An 18,486-nucleotide genomic window follows, 5' to 3' on the forward strand; every position below is an offset into this window, starting at 1 on the left:
TGGTAGATGGTGTGGTCTACAGCTTATCATCAGGTACTCTACCTCAGGCGAGCAATACCTCGAGACTTCTTTAATATTCGACATCGCACACCAGCAGGTATTGACAAATAAACACACACCCCCGCCCCTCGTCTTACCAGACGTAGCTGCTCTGTCCTGCCGATGCACGGAAAACCCAGCCAGCTCTATATTATCCGTGTCATCGTTCAGCCACGACTCTGTCATACATTACAGTTTTTAATGTCCCGTTGGTAGGGTAGTCTCGGCCGAAGATCATCGAGTTTGTTTTCCAGTGGCTGCACGTTGGTAAATAGAACCGATGGTTGTGCCGATTTACTCACTCGCCTCTGAATCCTCACAAGGCACCCCGACCTTCTCCCTCTGTATCTCGGCCTTTTCCTCACGCAAATGACGGGGATTTGGGCCTGTTCTCCGGAAAGCAGTATATCCTTTTCGGCGGACTCATTAATGAAAAAAATCTTTGTCCACTTCGAGGTGAGTAATCAGTGTTCTGATGTCTAGAAGCTGTTTTCAGACATAAGAGACGGTAGCAGCAACTTTATGGACAAAAAAAGTTACAAACAATGTGAAAAAACGAACAAAATAGCAGTTGGTTAGGAGCCCGTAAAACGGCAGCCATCCCCGCCGGCGCCATTTTCACTCTTTTATTTGTGTGTGTGTGTGTGTGTGTGTGTGTGTGCTTTCTGAACCATTCATAGCAACTAGCTAACAAATTAGATCATATTGACAACGACTCTCTTTATCACCCTACCTTAGTGGATCCATACAATGATTATATTAATTGACAGCTCTTCATCTCAAGTTCCTTGGCGTACACATCACAGACAAACTGAAATGGTACACCGACACAGACAGCGTGGTGAAGGCGCAGCAGCGCCTCTTCAACCTCAGGAGGCTGAAGAAATTTGGCTTGTCACCAAAAACACTCCCAAACTTTTACAGATGCACAATCGAGAGCATCCTGTCGGGCTGTATCACCGCCTGGTACGGCAGCTGCTCCGCCCATAACCGGAAGGCTCTCCAGAGGGTAGTGAGGTCTGCACAACGCATCACCGGGTGCAAACTACCTGCCCTCCAGGACACCTACAGCACCCGATGTTACAGGAAGGCCAAAAAGATCATCAAGGACAGCAACCACCCGAGCCACTGCCTGTTCACCCCGCTAACATCCAGAAGGCGAGGTCAGTACAGGTGCATCAAAGCTGGAATCGAGAGACTGGAAAAACAGCTTCTATCTCAAGGCCATCAGACTGTTAAACAGCCATCACTAACATTGAGTGGCTGCTGCCAACATACTGACTCAACTCAAGCCACTTTAATAATGGGAAAATTGATGTAATCCATTTATCACTTGCCACTTTATATTATTTATATTAGATAATGTTTACATAACCTACATTATTCATCTCATATGTATATACTGTACGCCATACCATCTACTGCATCTTGCCATCTTGATGTAATTAGATGTATCACTAGCCACTTTAAACAATGCCACTTTATATAATGTTTTCATAACCTACATTACTCATCTCATATGTATATACTGTACTCTATACCATCTACTGCATCTTGCCATCCTGATGTAATGTATCACTAGCCACCTTAAACAATGCTGCTTTGTTTTCATACCCTACAATACTCATCTCATATGTATATACTGTACTCTATACCATCTATTACATCTTGCCTATGCCGTTCGGCCATCACTCATTTATATATTTTTATGTACATATTCGTATTCATTCCTTTACACTTGTGTGTATAAGGTAGTTGTTGTGAAATTGGTATATTACTGCATGGTCGGAACTAGAAGCACAAGCATTTTGCTACACTTGCATTAACACCTGCTAACCATGTGTATGTGACAAATAAATTACATTACTGTCTAGTCCTGATTGAGTATTGGAGATCTCTATGGTCGACCTGTTTCTCCTTTGCACTGTACTATACTGTGCAATTCATTGACTATAGCTCAGCATTCAGCGCCTCTTCAACCTCAGGAGACTGAAGAAATTTGGCTTGTCACCTAAAACCCTCAAACTTTTAGATGCACAATTGAGAGCATCCGGTCGGGCTGTATCACCGCCTGGTACGGCAACTGCACCCCCCACAACCGTAATGCTCTCCAGAGGGTGGTGCGGTCTGCACAACGCATCACCAGGGGCAAACTACATGCCCTCCAGGACACCTACACCACCCGATGTCACAAGAAGTCCAAAAGGATCATCAAGGACAACAACCATCCGAGCCCCTGCATGTTCACCCCACTACCATCCAGAAGGCGAGGTCAGTACAGGTGCATCAAAGCTGGGACCGAGAGACTTAAACAGGCATCACTAACATAGAGAGGCTGCTGGCTACATACAGACTTGAAATCATTTGCCACTTTAGTAAATGGATCACTAGTCACTTTAATAATGCCACTTTAATAATGTTTACATATCTTGCATCACTCATCTCATTCCTATGTACTGTATTTTATACCATCCATTGCATCTTGCCTATGCCGCTCTGTCATTGTTCATCCATATGGGGCAGCAGCGTAGCCTAGTGGTTAGAGTGTTGGACTAGTAACCGAAAGGTTGCAAGTTCAAATCCCTGAGCTGACAAGGTACAAATCTGTTGTTCTGTCCCTGAACAAGGCAGTTAACCCACTGTTCCTAGGCCGTCATTGAAAATAAGAATTTGTTTTTAACTGACTTGCCTAGTAAAATATGTGTGTATATATATATATATATATATATATATATTCTTATTTCCTTCCTTTGTGTTGTGAAATTGTTAGATTACATTTTAGATATTGCTGCACTGTCAGAACTAAAAGCACAAGCAATAACATCTGCTAACCATCTGTATGTGACCAATACAATTTGATTAGTTGACAGTTGACTCTGTGGCTCATGGTCAAACTGATGATCAATGCCGTGGAACGAGCCGTCGGCATGGGGATCTCTATTGACAAAGCATACATCTGAGTATGTTGTCATGAACGATAATAAGTCAACAAAAAAACTGCAGCTTGTAAACAGTCAAAGACCTCCATGTTATTGGACTGATCAAACCAGAGACATGCACAGAAGCTGTCTGATAGCCTGTCTTACTCCCAGCTGAAATAAACACATTTGAGTTTGACTTCTCCGATTCGCAACTTTCCAACGCGGGGTTGCAGCAGCATTGCTTCGTAACCACGGCACATGGTAGACCTTATCAGTCCTTTTATTCATTTTCCCTTTTTCCTTCTCTCTATCGCACGCACACACACTGCATGGCGCAGAGTGATGGGTGTGGGTAGTTCCTTTAATATGACTGAGAGGAAATGAGTTGGCTGAAGCCTCAGACCTCAGAAGTGCATCATGATCCCATAAGAGTCTCCCTATCTTCTGTACACAGCTTAGAACTAAGAATATCATTCACCCACACAATCCTAGTCTTCAGCTGTTCGACTTTCCTTGTAAGGTAAGGCATATGCCATCTATTTGAGAGGTGTATTCTATTGTCATAAGAACAAGAAAATGTTCTTCTAGACTGTAGCGTACTATAAAACTGTGCTGACCATAGAACCTTATTGTTCAATAAATGCAATAGGTGATGTTATTGTTTGATTATAGTGTTGATAAAATAACTGTATAAGAATAACCATAACCTGTTGAGGGGGTTTATCTTGTATGATAATTACTGTTGATGGTAGTTTACTACCATAAAGGTCTTATTTATCATTTATTATTCATTTAAAATATAACAAATAACAATTTAACAATAGCCTACTCTGCAACACCTTTTAATTGTGAATACATCTCTCTCTGACTAGAACTTCTTAGAAAAATGACATTGCCGGAAGTGATTTAGTTCTATAAAAAGGTATGCAGCTGTGAAAGGATGTTGTGCATGTTGTCTGATAAATATAGGTCATTAACATCAAGCTCTGGTCAGAGAGAAGTGTGAATTAGAACCATTTACCAGCTGTGTCTGTGGCAAGCACAGTTCATGGGAAATGTATGAACTTAACTTTCATTACAGCTAAAATGTAAATGTAGTATTAGGTGCATGTAAGGGTGCTCAGGATTGAGCGTGACTGTCAAACTGAAGAATGAGATTTATTATGTTAAAATCAAGTCACTTTTCCCCTTTGATTTAGTACAATTGCCTACACAATTTTTATTTATCAATTATAGAGATAATAAAACAGTCTGCTTCAATGTAAAGCAATGAGTCGAAATGGCTTATGACGGTAATAAGTGGCATGTCAACACTGCTCTTACAGTGTAGGCTAAAATAATCACAAGACTTGGCCAGTTCAGAAATGAGGAAGTGACATGTCATGGAGAAAAAGCAGAAATGCAGAACGATGTTGATGTGGGTGCCCATCAGTTATTTACTTGTATTAGGTCTTTCCACAAAGACATGCTAAAGCGCTAAAAATTCAGCATCTTGACATTTCCCCCGTGCACCCTCTGACTTCTAGGAAGATTTAACCCACTTAAACCTAACATTTCACCAGTTTGTAACGTCATAGTTATTTTGTTGATTTGACAAAGTCATTTCTGAAGATTTATTTTTTTAAATTACATGCGATTAGTGATTAATTTACATCTGTCCCTAATTTTAAGATCAACCCTGTTATGTGAGCTGAACTCTTTTTAATATAGTGAAACTATTCCTTTTAAAAATATTTTTTGCAAAAGAAACATTTGAACATCTACAGTGGATTTGGAAAGTTCAGACCCCTTCCCTTTTTCCAAATAGTGTTACGTTACAGCCTTATTCTAAAATGGATTTAAAAAAATATATAATTCTCATCAATCTACATACAATACCTCATAATGACAAGCGAAAACAGGTTTTTTGATTATTTTTTTAAATACCTTAAAATATTTTTAAAAGGAATAGTTTCACTGGATTAAAGAGTTAAGCTCACAAAACAGGGTTGATCTTAAAATGAGGGACAGATGTAAATTAATAAGTATTCAGACCCTTTGCTATGAGACTAGAAATTGAGCTCAGGTGCATTCTGTTCCATTGATCATCCTTAAGAGGTTTCAACAACTTGATTTTAGTCCACCTGTGGTAAATTCAATTCATTGTACATGATTTGGAAAGGCACACACCTGTCTATATAAAAAAGGTCCCACAGTTGACAGTGCATTTCAGGCAAAAACCAAGTCATGAGGTCGAAAGAATTGTCCGTAGAGGTCCGAGACAGGATTTTGTCGAGGCACAGATCTAGGAAAGGGTACAAAAACATTTCTGCAGCATTGAAGGTCCCCAAGAACACAATGGCTTCCATCCTTAAATGGAAGAAGTTTGGAACCAACAAGTGTCTTCCTAGAGCTGGCTGCCAAGCCAAACTGAGCAATCGGGGGAGAAGGGCCTTGGTCAGGGAGGTGAGCAAGAACCTGATGTTCTCTCTGAAGGAGTTTCAGAGTTCCTCTGTGGAGATGGGAGAACCTACCAGAAGGACAACCATCTCTACAACACTCCACCAATCAGGACTTGATGGTAATAGCCAGATGGAAGCCCCTCCTTTTATTTAACTAGGCAAGTCAGTTAAGAACAAATTCTTATTTCAATGACAGCCTAGGGACAGTGGGTTAACTGCCTTGTTCAGGGGCAGAACGACAGCTTTGTACCTTGTCAGCTCGGGTATTCAATCTTGCAACCTTTCGGTTACTAGTCCAACGCTCTAACCACTAGGCTACGCTGCCGCCCCGCTCCTCAGTAAAATGCACATGACGCCCCACTTGGAGTTTGCCAAAAGCCACCTAAAGGAGTCTGACTCTCAGCCAAGTGTAACGTCTGGAGGAAACCTGTCACCACCCCTATGGTGAACCATGGTGGTGGCAGCATCATGCTGTGGGGATTTTTTTCAGGGGCAGGGACTAGGAGACTAGTTAGGATCAAGGTAAAGATGAACGAAGCAAAGTACAGAGAGATCCTTGATGAAAACCTGCTCAGGACCTCAGACTGGGGCAAAGGTTCAACTTCCAATAGGGCAACAAGCCTAAGCACACAGCCAAGGCAACGCAGGAGTGGTTTCAGGACAAGTCTCAATGTCCTTGAGTGGCCCAGCCAGAGCCGGACTTAAACCCGATCAAACATCTCTGGAGAGGCCTGAAAATAGCTGTGCAGCGATGCTCTCCATCCAACCTGACAGAGCTTGAGAGGATCTACAGAGAAGAATGTGAGAAACTCCCCAGATACAGGTGTGCCAAACTTGTAGCGTCATACCCAAGAAGACTCGAGGCTGTAATTGCTGCCAAAGGTGCTTCAACAAAGTACTGAGTAAAGCGTCTGAATAATTACAGGTGAAGTCGGAAGTTTACATACACTTCGGTTGCAGTCATTAAAACTTGTTTTTCAACCACTCCACACATTTCCTGGTAACAAACTATAGTTTTAGCACATCTAACCGACTACAGACAGATGATTTCATTTATAATTCACTGTATCACAATTCCAGTGGGTCAGAAGTTTAAATACACTAAGTTGACTGTGCCTTTTAACAGCTTGGAAAATTCCAGAAAATGTCATGTCTTTAGAAGCTTCTGATTGACTCAAATGATGTCAATTAGCCTATTGGATGAGTACCTGTGGATGTATTTCAAGGCCTACCTTTATACTCAGTGCCTCTTTTTTTCTTTGACATCAAGTGAAAATCAAAATACCTCCAAAAGTCTGGTTCACCCTTGGGAGCAATTTCCAAACGCCTGAAGGTGCCACGTTAGTTCGCAAGTATAAACACCATGGGACCACGCAGCCGTCATACCGCTCAGGAAGGAGACGCGTTCTGTCTCCTAGAGATGAAGGTACGTTGGTGCGAAAAGTGCAAATCAATCCCAGAACAGCAGCAAAGGACCCTATGAAGATGCTGGAGGAAACGGGAACAAAAGTATCTATATCCATAGTAAAACGAGTCCTATATTGACACAACCTGAAAGGCCGCTCAGCAAGGAAGAAGCCACTGCTCCAAAACCGCCATTAAAAAAGCCAGACTACGGTTTAACTGCACAATCCCTTTTTGGAGAAATGTCCTCTGGTCTGATGAAACAAAAATAGAACTGTTAGGCCATAATAACCATCATTATGTTTGGAGGAAAAAGGGGGAGGCTTGCAAGCCGAAGAACACCATCCCAACCGTGAAGCACAGGGGTGGCAGCATCATGTTGTGGGGGTGCTTTGCTGCAGGAGGGACTGGTGCACTTCACAAAATAGATGACATCATGAAGATGGAAAATTATGTGGATATATTGAAGCAACATCTCAAGACATTAGTCAGGAAGTTAAAGCTTGGTTGCAAATGGGTCTTCCAAATGGACAATGACCCCAAGCATACTTCCAAGTTGTGGCAAAATGGCTTAAGGACAACAAAGTCAAGGTATTGGAGTGGCCATCACAAAGCCCTGACCTCAATTCTATGGAAAATTTGTGGGCAGAACTGAAAAAGCGTGTGCGAGCAAGGAGGCCTACAACCCTGACTCAGTTACATCAGCTCTGTCTGGAGGAATGGGCCAAAATTCACCCAACTAATTGTGGGAAGCTTGTGGAAGGCTACCCGAAACGCTTGACCCAAGTTAAACAATTTTAAAGGCAATGCTACCAAATACTAATAGAGTGTATGTAAACTTCTGACCCACTGGGAATGTGATGAAAGAAATGAAAGCTGAAATAAAATCACTCTACTATTATTCTGACATTAAACATTCTTAAAATAAAGTGGTGAGCCTAACTGACCTAAGACAGGGAATGTTTACTTAGATAAGTCAGGAATTGTGAAAAACTGAGTTTAAATGTATTTGGCTATGGTGTATGTAAACTTCTGACTTCAACTGTATGTAAATGTGATATTTACATTTTTTATATTGAATTCATTTTCAGAAATTTTAAAACAGTTTTTGTTTTGTCATTATGGAGTGTTGTGTACTTTTTAGAATAATAAGGGTGTAATTTACACCTCTTGAAATGGCTTCTTGAAAGATTTTTCTATGGAATTCATGAGGTCATCAATTACTTACATGTATATTTGGGCTCTTTTGTGCACTGTGGACTAGATCACTCATGGAACCTTTACGGGACACTTTACGAGAACTCTTCTGGCTGTGGGTGGTTCTTGGAATGATTTTTGTTTCCTTGGTAATAGGTCTCATCTTCTTTCTTATCAACAAGTGTATTTCCAAGAAAGGTAAGTATTTTCAATTACATCAGAAGCATTATTGTGAGCGTTACAGATCCATTTCTCAACTTATATGAACCGTCTTTTCAAAGTATTGTATCAACTGTCTTTTTTTTTTTACAGCTGCTGAACAATACAATACAAGTACACCAAGTCGCACCACACCTCAGTATTATGCCCAGTAAGACTCTTGCACTATTTTCAGCTGATGTAAATGTAACCTACATTTCTATTGACATTTATAGAGGTTGAATTTGTTGACTCATCATTCATTATCACAATTAAAACCACAAGTTTGGTCCTCTCTTCCCCTCAAACCTTTGATTCAATTTAGGGCGAGTTGTTTTAAGCATTCTTAGTTGTCCAGGAAAGGGAGGGATTTTGTAAAAAGTATTTTCCAAAGTGGAGATCTAATTGCTCGGGTTTCTCCCCTATCCAGGAGCAGCAAATATCATCCCAAAGATCTGGAGGATGATTTGCCTCCTTTACCACCCAGGACTCAGTTTCTCACATCCTCTCCCAGTAAGCATCAGGTTTCATTCGATAAGCCTTGAAATGCAATCATGAGCACACATTGGGAGTAATATTACACAATGATAAGCTGTTTTGTTATAACATTCTCAATAGGAACCTTTTAAGCCCACACAGTAACAAAACACTTTAGGCCCTGTACAATGTCAGCCTCAACTGTCAATAATGTGCATCTTTGCTTTCCAGAGACCAAAAGCTATGAGAACCTTGTAGGGCTACCTGACTATGTGAAAGTAGATGACAATGCCCCTCCTCCGCCGTACCATCACACAGAGACACTGGTGTGTAAGGACAATTGCCATGACGGCATTGCTGAGGACTACGACGACATCGGAGCAGACAGCCAGATTGAGGAGGACTATGATGATCTGGGATAAAGCCAGAGGCAATGGAGACTATACTAAAGAAACTGTTGTGGTACATATGTAATGTATACTCCTACTAGCCAAAAATAGATGTTCTGTAGAAGTACGACTATCCCTCAGCTGATATGGCTTCATGTTTTAATCATTTATTTGGCAATGCTTTACCAGTTTGCAGAAAACTAAAGTATAGCTTTCTGGTACTTACCAAAAAGCTCTCTTGTAACAATTTCTTACTTTTAAGAATTCAACACAATTTAGTTGTGTTTCAGGGTTTACAGTCATGGCCAAAAGTTGAGAATGACACATTAATTTTCACAATCTGCTGCCTCAGTTTGTATGATGGCAATTTGCATATACTCCAGAATGTTATGAAGAGGATTCAGATGAATTGCAAAGTCCCTCTTTGCCATGCATATGACCTGAATCCCCAAAAAACATTTCCTCTGCATTTCAGCCCTGCCACAAAAGGACCAGCTGACATGTCAGTGATTCTCTCGTTAAGACAGGTGTGAGTGTTGATGAGGACAAGGCTGGAGATCACTCTGTCATGCTGATTGAGTTTGAATAACAGACTGGAAGCTTCAAAAGGAGGGTGGTGTTTGGAATCATTGTTCTTCCTCTGTCAAACATGGTTACCTGCAAGGAAACACGTGCCGTCATCATTGCTTTGCACAAAAAGGGCTTCACAGGCAAGGATATTTATGCCAGTAAGATTGCACCTAAATCAACCATTTATCAGATCATCAAGAACTTCAAGGAGAGCAGTTCAATTGTTGTGAAGAAGGCTTCAGAGCACCCAAGAAAGTCCAGCAAGCGCAAGGACCATCTCCTAAAGTTGATTCAGCTGCGGGATCGGGACACCACCAGTACAGAGTTTGCTCAGGAATGGCAGCAGGCAGGTGTGAGTGCATCTGCACGCACAGTGAGGCGAAGACTTTTGGAGGATGGCCTGGTGTCAAGAAGGGTAGCAAAGAAGCCACAGACTGATATTCTGATATCCCAGAAGGGACAGACTGATATTCTGCAAAAGGCACAGGGTTTGGACTGCTGAGGACAGGGGTAAAGTCATATTCTCTGAATCCCCTTTCCGATTGGGGCATGCGGAAAAAAAATCTTGTCCGGAGAAGACAAGTAACGCTACCATCAGTTCTGTGTCATGCCAACAGTAAAGCATCCTGAGACCATTCATGTGTGGGGTTGCTTCTCAGCCAAGGGAGTGGGCTCACTCACAATTTTGCCTAACACAGCCATGAATAAAGAATGGTACCAACACGTCCTCCCAACCATCCAGGAACAGTTTGGTGACGAACAATGCCTTTTCCAGCATGATGGAGCACCTTGCCCTAAGGCAAAAGTGATAACTAAGTGGCTCGGGGAACAAAACATCAATATTTTGGGTCCTTAATCCCATTGAGAACTTGTGGTCAATCCTCAAGAGGCAGGTGGACAAACAAACAACCCACAAATTCTGACAAACTCCAAGCATTGATTATGCAAGAATGGGCTGCCATCAGTCAGGATGTGGCCCAGAAGTGAATTGACAGCATGCCAGGGTGGATTGCAGAAGTCTTTAAAAAGAAGGGTCAACACTGCAAATATTGACTCTTTGTATCAACTTAATGTAATTGTCAATAAAAGCCTTTGACACTTAAATGCTTGTAATTATACTTCAGTATTCCATAGTAACATCTGACAAAAATATCTAAAGACACTGAAGCAGAAAACTTTGGAAATTTGTCACTCAAAACTTTTGGCCACGACTGTACTATGTAACTGAAACTATTAGGCTGTAGTTAGCAGAAAAAAAGAAAAGCTGTGTAGTTACAAAATGAATATTGAACATAATATAATGGAAAAATGTGCACAGAAAATTAACAAATCTTAGTAATTACCAAGCACCATATGCTGGTCAATGGTGCTTGTTTTGCAAACTTATTAAATCCCATAGACCAAACCAGTTGTATCAGGAATCAACACAAGTGAAGTGGTATATTTCTCCATTTTACTCAGTCTTTATATCTGAGCAGTAATCTGATGCTTGCTGAGTTTATAAACCAGCATAGTTGTTGAAACCCTGTAGTTCTAGGAATCAATGTTAGATTGTGTTTATAACTGTGTACTTATGCTCTTAGCTCACTGTGGATCATGAAGCAGCAGACCTTGCCCTGTAAAACATGACATTTGTTTTATGAAACCAATAACTGTAAAAGGTTTCCAACAGATCGGATATAGAGTATAAGAATAGAAATGGGTGAAAAGTTGACTTCCCTTGTCCACCAGTGACAACTTCCTTTCGCAAAGTTAAAAATGAGATCCTCTGGTTATTGACAATGGAACAAATAGGCATTTCAAAATCTGTATTGATTAAAATACGAATGTAATCTACAAGCCCTGCCATAAAGGTAAACTGCAAAAAAGTGAAGCGTTTACCACTTACTGTATGCAACCGAAACTTTTGAAAAAAGAAGCCGTTTAGTTTCAGTTTGAATACTGAAGGGTTTGTTGCAGGGGTTTCAAAATGGCTAGTCTCTTGTCGAGCCTAGAAGCTTGGCATGCAACACAAATGGTCGGTCAAATTTACTCCCTTCCTTCCACACTGCAATGTCTTCTACCAGAGGAGGGCAGTACAGAGTAACGTATGCATGTTTGATTTGTCCACAGTACATTTTTTCTACAGTTGCAATAAACAATGTAAGCGTTCTCACATTGTTGATCCTAGCGCATCCGAGCACTCTTTTGGTACTGGAATCAAATGATTGAATACATTTCAAATTTCATTATGGAACTCCTTACAGAAAAACTTGCTTCAACTTATGCAACACTGCAGAAAAATTACAAAGAAAATATCTCCAGCATTATCTACATATGCCACACGTTTATTCTTTTTAAAAAGTAAAAGAAAACACTCAATCTGAATTCATTCATTCAGATTTTTTCCTCCACTGTTTCCCATCATTTGACAATATTGTTGAGCCTCATTTTTTCGCCACAGAGAAAGCCAAATCTCAACGCAACCAAAGGTTAACCATCAAAAGTCACTTCCCGTTACATCCACTCATGTGGTCTTAAAGTGAGTCTGGCTTATTGAACAGTTTGAGGGAGATGTAAGTCACACACCAATCTCCGAAAAGCTCTGGTTGGAGATTGGCGTTGTCCATCCAGAACTAGAGAAACAAGTCGGAAAAAAAGACCAAGTTTGTCCCTCTGTCTCTCACTGAGGAAAAGTCCATTATAAAGTGATCCTGTGGTGGGGAGCTAGATTAACCCCCGAGGCGCTGTCCCTCTCCCCAGGCGAACCCCCCCGGACGCTCTTCGGGAAGAGGGTTGTAGTTGGCATCCTCCTCTGGAGTGTCAAACAGCATCTTACTGTGGGAGAGAGAATTACAGACACAGGTGAAAGATCTACATATAGTGCATTCGGGAAAATATTGACTTTTTCCACGTTTTGTTATGTTACAGCCTTACTATAAAATGGGTTAAATTATTTTCCTCAATCTACACACAATACCCCATTAATGTCAAAGCGAAAAGTATAGATATTTTTATTAAAAAAAACATACCTTATTTACATAAGTATTCAGACTCTTTGCATAGAAAAATGTGAGAAACTCCCCAAATACAAGTGTGCCAAGCTTGTAGCATAACACCCAAGAAATCAAGTCTGTAATCGCTGCCAAAGGTGCTTCAACAAAGTACTGAGTAAAGGGTCTGAATACTTATGTAAATGCTTATTTATTTTTTGCACAAAAATCGAAAAACCTGTTTTTGCTTTGTCATTATGGGGTATTGTGTGTAGATTGAGAAACAAAACAATTCAATCAATTTTAGAATAAGGCAGTAACAAAACACGGAAAAAGTCAAGGGGTCTGAATACTTTCCAAATGCACTGTATACCAAACAAAGCACAGGGCAATATGCTTAAGATACATAAATATAGTTGAAGTCAGAAGTTTATACATTTAAACTCAGTTTCACTATTCCTGACATTTAATCCTAGTAAACATTTCCTGTCTTAGGTCAGTTAGGATCACCACTTTATTTTAAGAATGTGAAATGTCAGAATAATAGCAGAGAATGATTTCAGCTTTTATTTCTTTCATCACATTCCCAGTGGGTCAGAAGTTGACATACCCTCAATTAGTATTTGGTAGCATTGCTTTTAAATTGTTTAACTTGTGTCAAACATTTTGGGTAGCCTTCCACAATAAGTTGGGTGAATTTTGGCCCATTCCTCCTGACAGAGCTGGTGTAACTGAGTCAGGTTTGTAGGCCTCCTTGCTTGCACACACTTTTTCAGTTCTGCCCACAAACATTCTATGGGATTGAGGTCAGGGCTTTGTGAAGGCCACTCCAATACCTTGACTTTGTTGTCCTTAAGCCATTTTGCCACAACTTGGAAGTATGCTTGGGGTTGTTGTCCATTGGAAGAGCCATTTGCGACCAAGCTTTAACTTCCTGAATGATGTCTTGAGATGTTGCTTCAATATATCCACATAATTTTCCATCTTCATGATGCCATCTATTTTGTGAAGTGCACCAGTCCCTCCTGCAGCAAAGCACCCCCACAACATGATGCTGCCCCCCCCCCCGTGCTTCACGGTTGGGATGGTGTTTTTCGGCTTGCAAGCTTCCCTTTTTCCTCTAAACATAACGATGGTCATTATGGCCTAACAGTTCTATTTTTGTTTCATCAGACCAGAGGACATTTCTCCAAAAAGGGAGTGTGCAGTTAAACCGTAGTCTGGCTTTTTTAATGCCGGTTTTGGAGCAGTGGCTTCTTCCTTGCTGAGCGGCCTTTCAGGTTGTGTCAATATAGGACTCGTTTTACTGTGGATATAGATACTTTTGTTCCCGTTTCCTCCAGCATCTTCACAGGGTCCTTTGCTGCTGTTCTGGGATTGATTTGCACTTTTCGCACCAACGTACCTTCATCTCTAGGAGACAGAACGCGTCTCCTTCCTGAGCGGTATGACGGCTGCGTGGTCCCATGGTGTTTATACTTGCGTACTATTGTTTGTACAGATGAAGATGGTACCTTCAGGTGTTTGGAAATTGCTCCCAAGGATGAACCAGACTTGAGGTCTACAATTTTTATTCTGAAGTCTTGGCTGATTTCTTTTGATATTCCCATGATGTCAAGCAAAGAGGCACCAAGTTTGAAGGTAGGCCTTGAAATAAATCTACAGGTACACCTCCAATTGACTCAAATTATGTCAATTAGCCTATCAGAAGCTTCTAAAGCCATGACATCATTTTCTGGAATTTCCCAAGCTGTTTAAAGGCACAGTCAACTTAGTGCATGTAAATTTCTGACCAACTGGAATTTTGATAGTGAATTGTGTGAAATAATCTATCTGTAAACAATTGTTGTAAAAATTACTTGTCATGCACAAAGTAGATGTCCTAACCGACTTGCCAAAACTACAGTTTGTTAACAAGAAATTTGTGAAGTGGTTGAAAAACGAGTTAATGACTCCAATCTAAGTGTATGTAAACTTCCAACTTCAACTGTACATACATACATATATACATTACGCATCTGATAAATGGATGGTATATTTCTACTTTTATTAAGAGCTATTGATGTGCCCTTCCTTTTCTAGAATAATACCAATCAGCATAGACATTGTCACAGCCACTCCCAAGGACAGCATACTTTCAGAACACCATGTCAAAACATTGGTTACAACATTGTAAATGTTGGCAATTTCCATATTGTAATAACTAATTGTTTACCCATCTCTCCAGCAACATTACCTTCTCTCAGCAGACTTGTGGGTAAACACTGCAGTTTCTATCATAAGACAAACTCATTCTTGGACAGTACTAGAACCATATCTAACTTATAAATGGCCAAACTTACAGAAAAAAGGGAGTCTTGAGCCATCTGCCACCACCTGGCTGGTTTGGGAACACATCCTCCAGAAAGAAGTACACATGACCCACAGCGATACCTTAGGGAAGGAAACACAGCATTGATCCAACTAGTCACCACTCCTCAATGGTCAATAAGGCAACAACATTTTGGATCTTAAAGCCATTAATAGCATTGATGCATTACAGAAATTTGCTTTGGTGGTTAGAGCGACTGGTACCTAGTAAATCCACAATGATGGAGTTGCCCAGCAACAGAGAGAATCCCATGAGCACCCAAGGGAGAAAGGGCGCCTGAAAGTTCAGCAGGCCAAAGAAGTTCATGCGAACGTTGGGGTTACGCCTGCTCCACACGTACACCAGCATGATGGTGAAGGCTTGGCCCAAGAACACCAGACTCACAAAGGTGCCAAATATCTTTGTGCTTACTGAGAAAAAAAGTGATTGGTGGATTGAATTGTGGCATACAGCATTATTCGAGTTGATTTACCCTAACTTAGGAAAGGGGATACCTAGTCAGTTGCACAACTGAATGCATTCAACCAAGATGTGTATTCTGCATTTAACCCAACCCCTCTGAATCAGAGCGGTGCGGGGGGCTGACTTAACCGACGTCGGCGGCGTAACGGTTGATTTACCCCCCTTGTCGGCTCAAGGATTCGAACCAGCGACCTTTCAGTTACTGGCCCAAAGCTCTTAACCTCTAGGCTACCTGTCGCCAACTGCAGACAATCAACCAATTGATTCTCAGGTTTGACAACTAGCCTAAACAAAGCTTTACATTTCTTTTAAAATAATATTCAAAGGCAAGAAATGTGACTGTTGCGTAAGAGCTTCTCATTAAGGCACCTGTGGATAACATAGGCCTACATATTTCCTGTACACACATACAGCATTATACAACAGTAGGCCTTAGAGCTCAATCAGAAGCTTGCTAAGAATATGACAAATACAGGTACATTAAGTGTATGTGGTGCTGAACATGTCTCGACTCCTGCGGTATCAACTAAGACCATGAAAGTAACAGTGTTACAAGGATACAGTCATCAGAAGGCCACCGAAGAGGAACATGAAGACAAAGTCAGCGGTGCGGCCCCTGAAAGAGCCCTCCTCCAGCATACGACAGTATCGGTACCTGGAAGCCAACAGTTAAGGTAATCTGGCAAGGGCAAAGCAAATACTAAACTTATATTTCACTATGATTAGACAGTTGCATCATGATTAAAAATAAATCAAACATGGCTCGCCTTCTTGTTCAAGACAAGCATTTTATGAGTCGCATAGTGCTTCCAATCAAAGGGACGCAAAATATACATTTCACAAGTACACTCAGAGCAAGACATGTGCAACAGAAAAAGGATACAAAAAAATCATATTGAAAAGGAAGTTGAAGCCAACTGGACCGAAAAATAGAAAGTTGGTTATGAGTCTCCATATCTACAAGACAAAACAGAGAAATCAGTCAACCTAGCATTACATTTTTTTTTTTAACTGCTACGCTTATACACAGCAGGCCTAAGATGAAAAACTTCCAAATGTTTTTCATATCTGATACAGTAGCTAAATGACCAATTGCATGTACTCACCTGATAATTCCTTAGTATCAAATCAGGATTGAAGTATAGTTGGAAAGGTGTGATGAGCTCTAATTGCTGAGTGTGAGAGCAAAGAAAGTGTCATCATTAGAATCAATAGTGGAGCCTCATTTTGACTTGTTTTAAGGACATTACATCAAAGTTGGATCAGCCTGTAGTGTGGTTTTCCACTTTCATTTTGAGTGTGACTCCAAATCCAGACCTCCATGGGTTGATAAATTGGGTTTCCATTGATTATTTGTGTGTGATTTTGTTGTCAGCACATTCAACCATGTAAAGAAAAGTATTTTAATAAGATTATTTCATTCATTCAGATCTAGGATGTGTTATTTTAGTGTCCCCTTTATTTTTTTGAGCAGTGTACATTTAACAATTACATTTACTTTTGATACTTAAGTATATTTAAAACCAAATATTTTTAGACTTTTACTCAAGTAGTATTTTACTGGGTGACTTTCACTTGAGTCATTTTCTATTAAGGCATCTTTACTTTTACTCAAGTATAACAATTGGGTACTTTTTCCACCGGTCATGGCACGCTTTGTATAAGAACTATTGAAAATCGTTAATAGCAGCCTGGAGTGTATTAGAGGATGATTAATCAGACCACTAGGAGGAGGAGAGATCTGACTTGCTCATTAGCATGATGTCTTGCTAGCTAGATGTATGCTACGTTCAAAACAACTGGGAACACGGAAAAATACGAGGTCCATTTTTATTTTAAATGTAACCTTTATTGAACTAGGAAAGTCAGTTAACAAAGACAGCCTACCCCGGCCAAACCTGGACGACGATGGGCCAATTGTGCACCGCCCTAAGGGACTCCCAATCCCGGCCGGATGTGATACAGCCTGGATTCGAACCAGGGACTGTAGTGACGCCTCTTGCACTGAGATGCAGTGCCTTAGACCGCTGCGCCACTTGGGAGGCCTTCAAACCATGACGTTAGTGATATTCAGGTCGGGAATTATAGAAAGAGGCCCGAGTTTCCGAGTCGGAATTCAGAGTTGAATAACATTTCAAATAGACCTCAGTCGGAGCTCTTTTTTCGCGAGTTCCCATTTGTTTTGAACGCACAGAAGTCGGAGACTCTCGAGTTCCCAGTTGTTTTGATTGCGGCAGTAAACCGCACAAAAAACAGTCATGTAAATGTTACGAGATGTAGCTGTGTTCACAGATAATCATACATGTATAAGTTTCGCTACCAACTGCATAGTCTATTTAGCTAGCTACTGACCATTGCACACATTTGGTCAATTCGATCAAGGTCGGTGACAGCCCAACTACAGTCAACAACAATTGTTTGGCGACACAAACACAGCTGTCTAGCTAATTGATGTGCACTACCGTACTGTCTTTGGCACTTCTGTTTTGCCAGAGACGCGCTAGCTAAAAGCAGCAAGCTAGTGAGTTAGCAGACTGACATCCACGGCTAAACGCCAAGCCCTGACCCTGTCTACATTACCGACAAGAACATGTTTCAGATGAAATTCTAATATCTTACCACGGCAGCGGTGGTGAGGACGCAGGCAGTTGTGTATGCCCGAGTTACAACAGGAATCTGTAAATATTCCTGCTGAAAAGTCTGGTAAGCCATTTTGGACTAACTGAAGGCTTCCGGCACTTTCTTGACACGTCATCACAAGGTGAGAAAATGCCGCGTTCAAAACAACTGGGAACTCGTCAAATCATGACGTCAGTGACCTTCAGGGAGGAAATTCGGAGCTCTAGAAAGAGGCCTGAGTTCCCGAGTTGGAATTCCGAGTTGGGTGACCGTTCAAATAGATTTCTCCGAGTCGGAGCTCGTTTTTTTTCGAGTGCGAAATTGTTTTGGACTCTCGGAAGTCGGAGAATTCCAAGTTGTTTTGAACGCGGCATAAAGGGGAGTTGCTGTGAGTTTTTATGATCTGTCATTGGTTTGTCAGTCCAC

At 41.0% G+C, this 18,486-nt stretch overlaps 2 protein-coding genes across 3 annotated transcripts; one reads left to right on the top strand and one right to left on the bottom strand.

Moving 5' to 3' along the window:
- The first annotated feature begins 3,325 nt into the window (after positions 1–3,325).
- On the top strand, positions 3,326–9,298 carry scimp (SLP adaptor and CSK interacting membrane protein). Of its 2 annotated transcripts, none has more exons than XM_029690999.1 (5): positions 3,326–3,480; positions 8,070–8,200; positions 8,315–8,372; positions 8,631–8,713; positions 8,909–9,298. In XM_029690999.1, the coding sequence occupies exons 1-5, from the start codon at positions 3,341–3,343 to the stop codon at positions 9,097–9,099; spliced, it is 603 nt and encodes a 200-aa protein (XP_029546859.1). In that variant the 5' UTR covers positions 3,326–3,340; the 3' UTR covers positions 9,100–9,298. The 2 variants fall into 2 exon arrangements, with proteins under 2 accessions (XP_029546859.1, XP_029546860.1); XM_029691000.1 differs by having other exon boundaries at positions 3,332–3,475.
- Positions 9,299–11,931: 2,633 nt separating this feature from the next.
- Positions 11,932–18,183, bottom strand: LOC115148778 (derlin-2). The gene is made up of 7 exons (XM_029691001.1): positions 18,061–18,183; positions 16,548–16,613; positions 16,325–16,398; positions 16,003–16,096; positions 15,183–15,378; positions 14,951–15,041; positions 11,932–12,453 (listed from the first exon to the last, which is right to left on the bottom strand). The coding sequence occupies exons 1-7, from the start codon at positions 18,151–18,153 to the stop codon at positions 12,348–12,350; spliced, it is 720 nt and encodes a 239-aa protein (XP_029546861.1). The 5' UTR covers positions 18,154–18,183; the 3' UTR covers positions 11,932–12,347.
- Between the last annotated feature and the right edge of the window lie 303 nt (positions 18,184–18,486).

Source organism: Salmo trutta, chromosome 15 (genome assembly GCF_901001165.1).
Source record: "Salmo trutta chromosome 15, fSalTru1.1, whole genome shotgun sequence".
Classification (NCBI taxonomy): Eukaryota; Metazoa; Chordata; class Actinopteri; order Salmoniformes; family Salmonidae; genus Salmo; species Salmo trutta.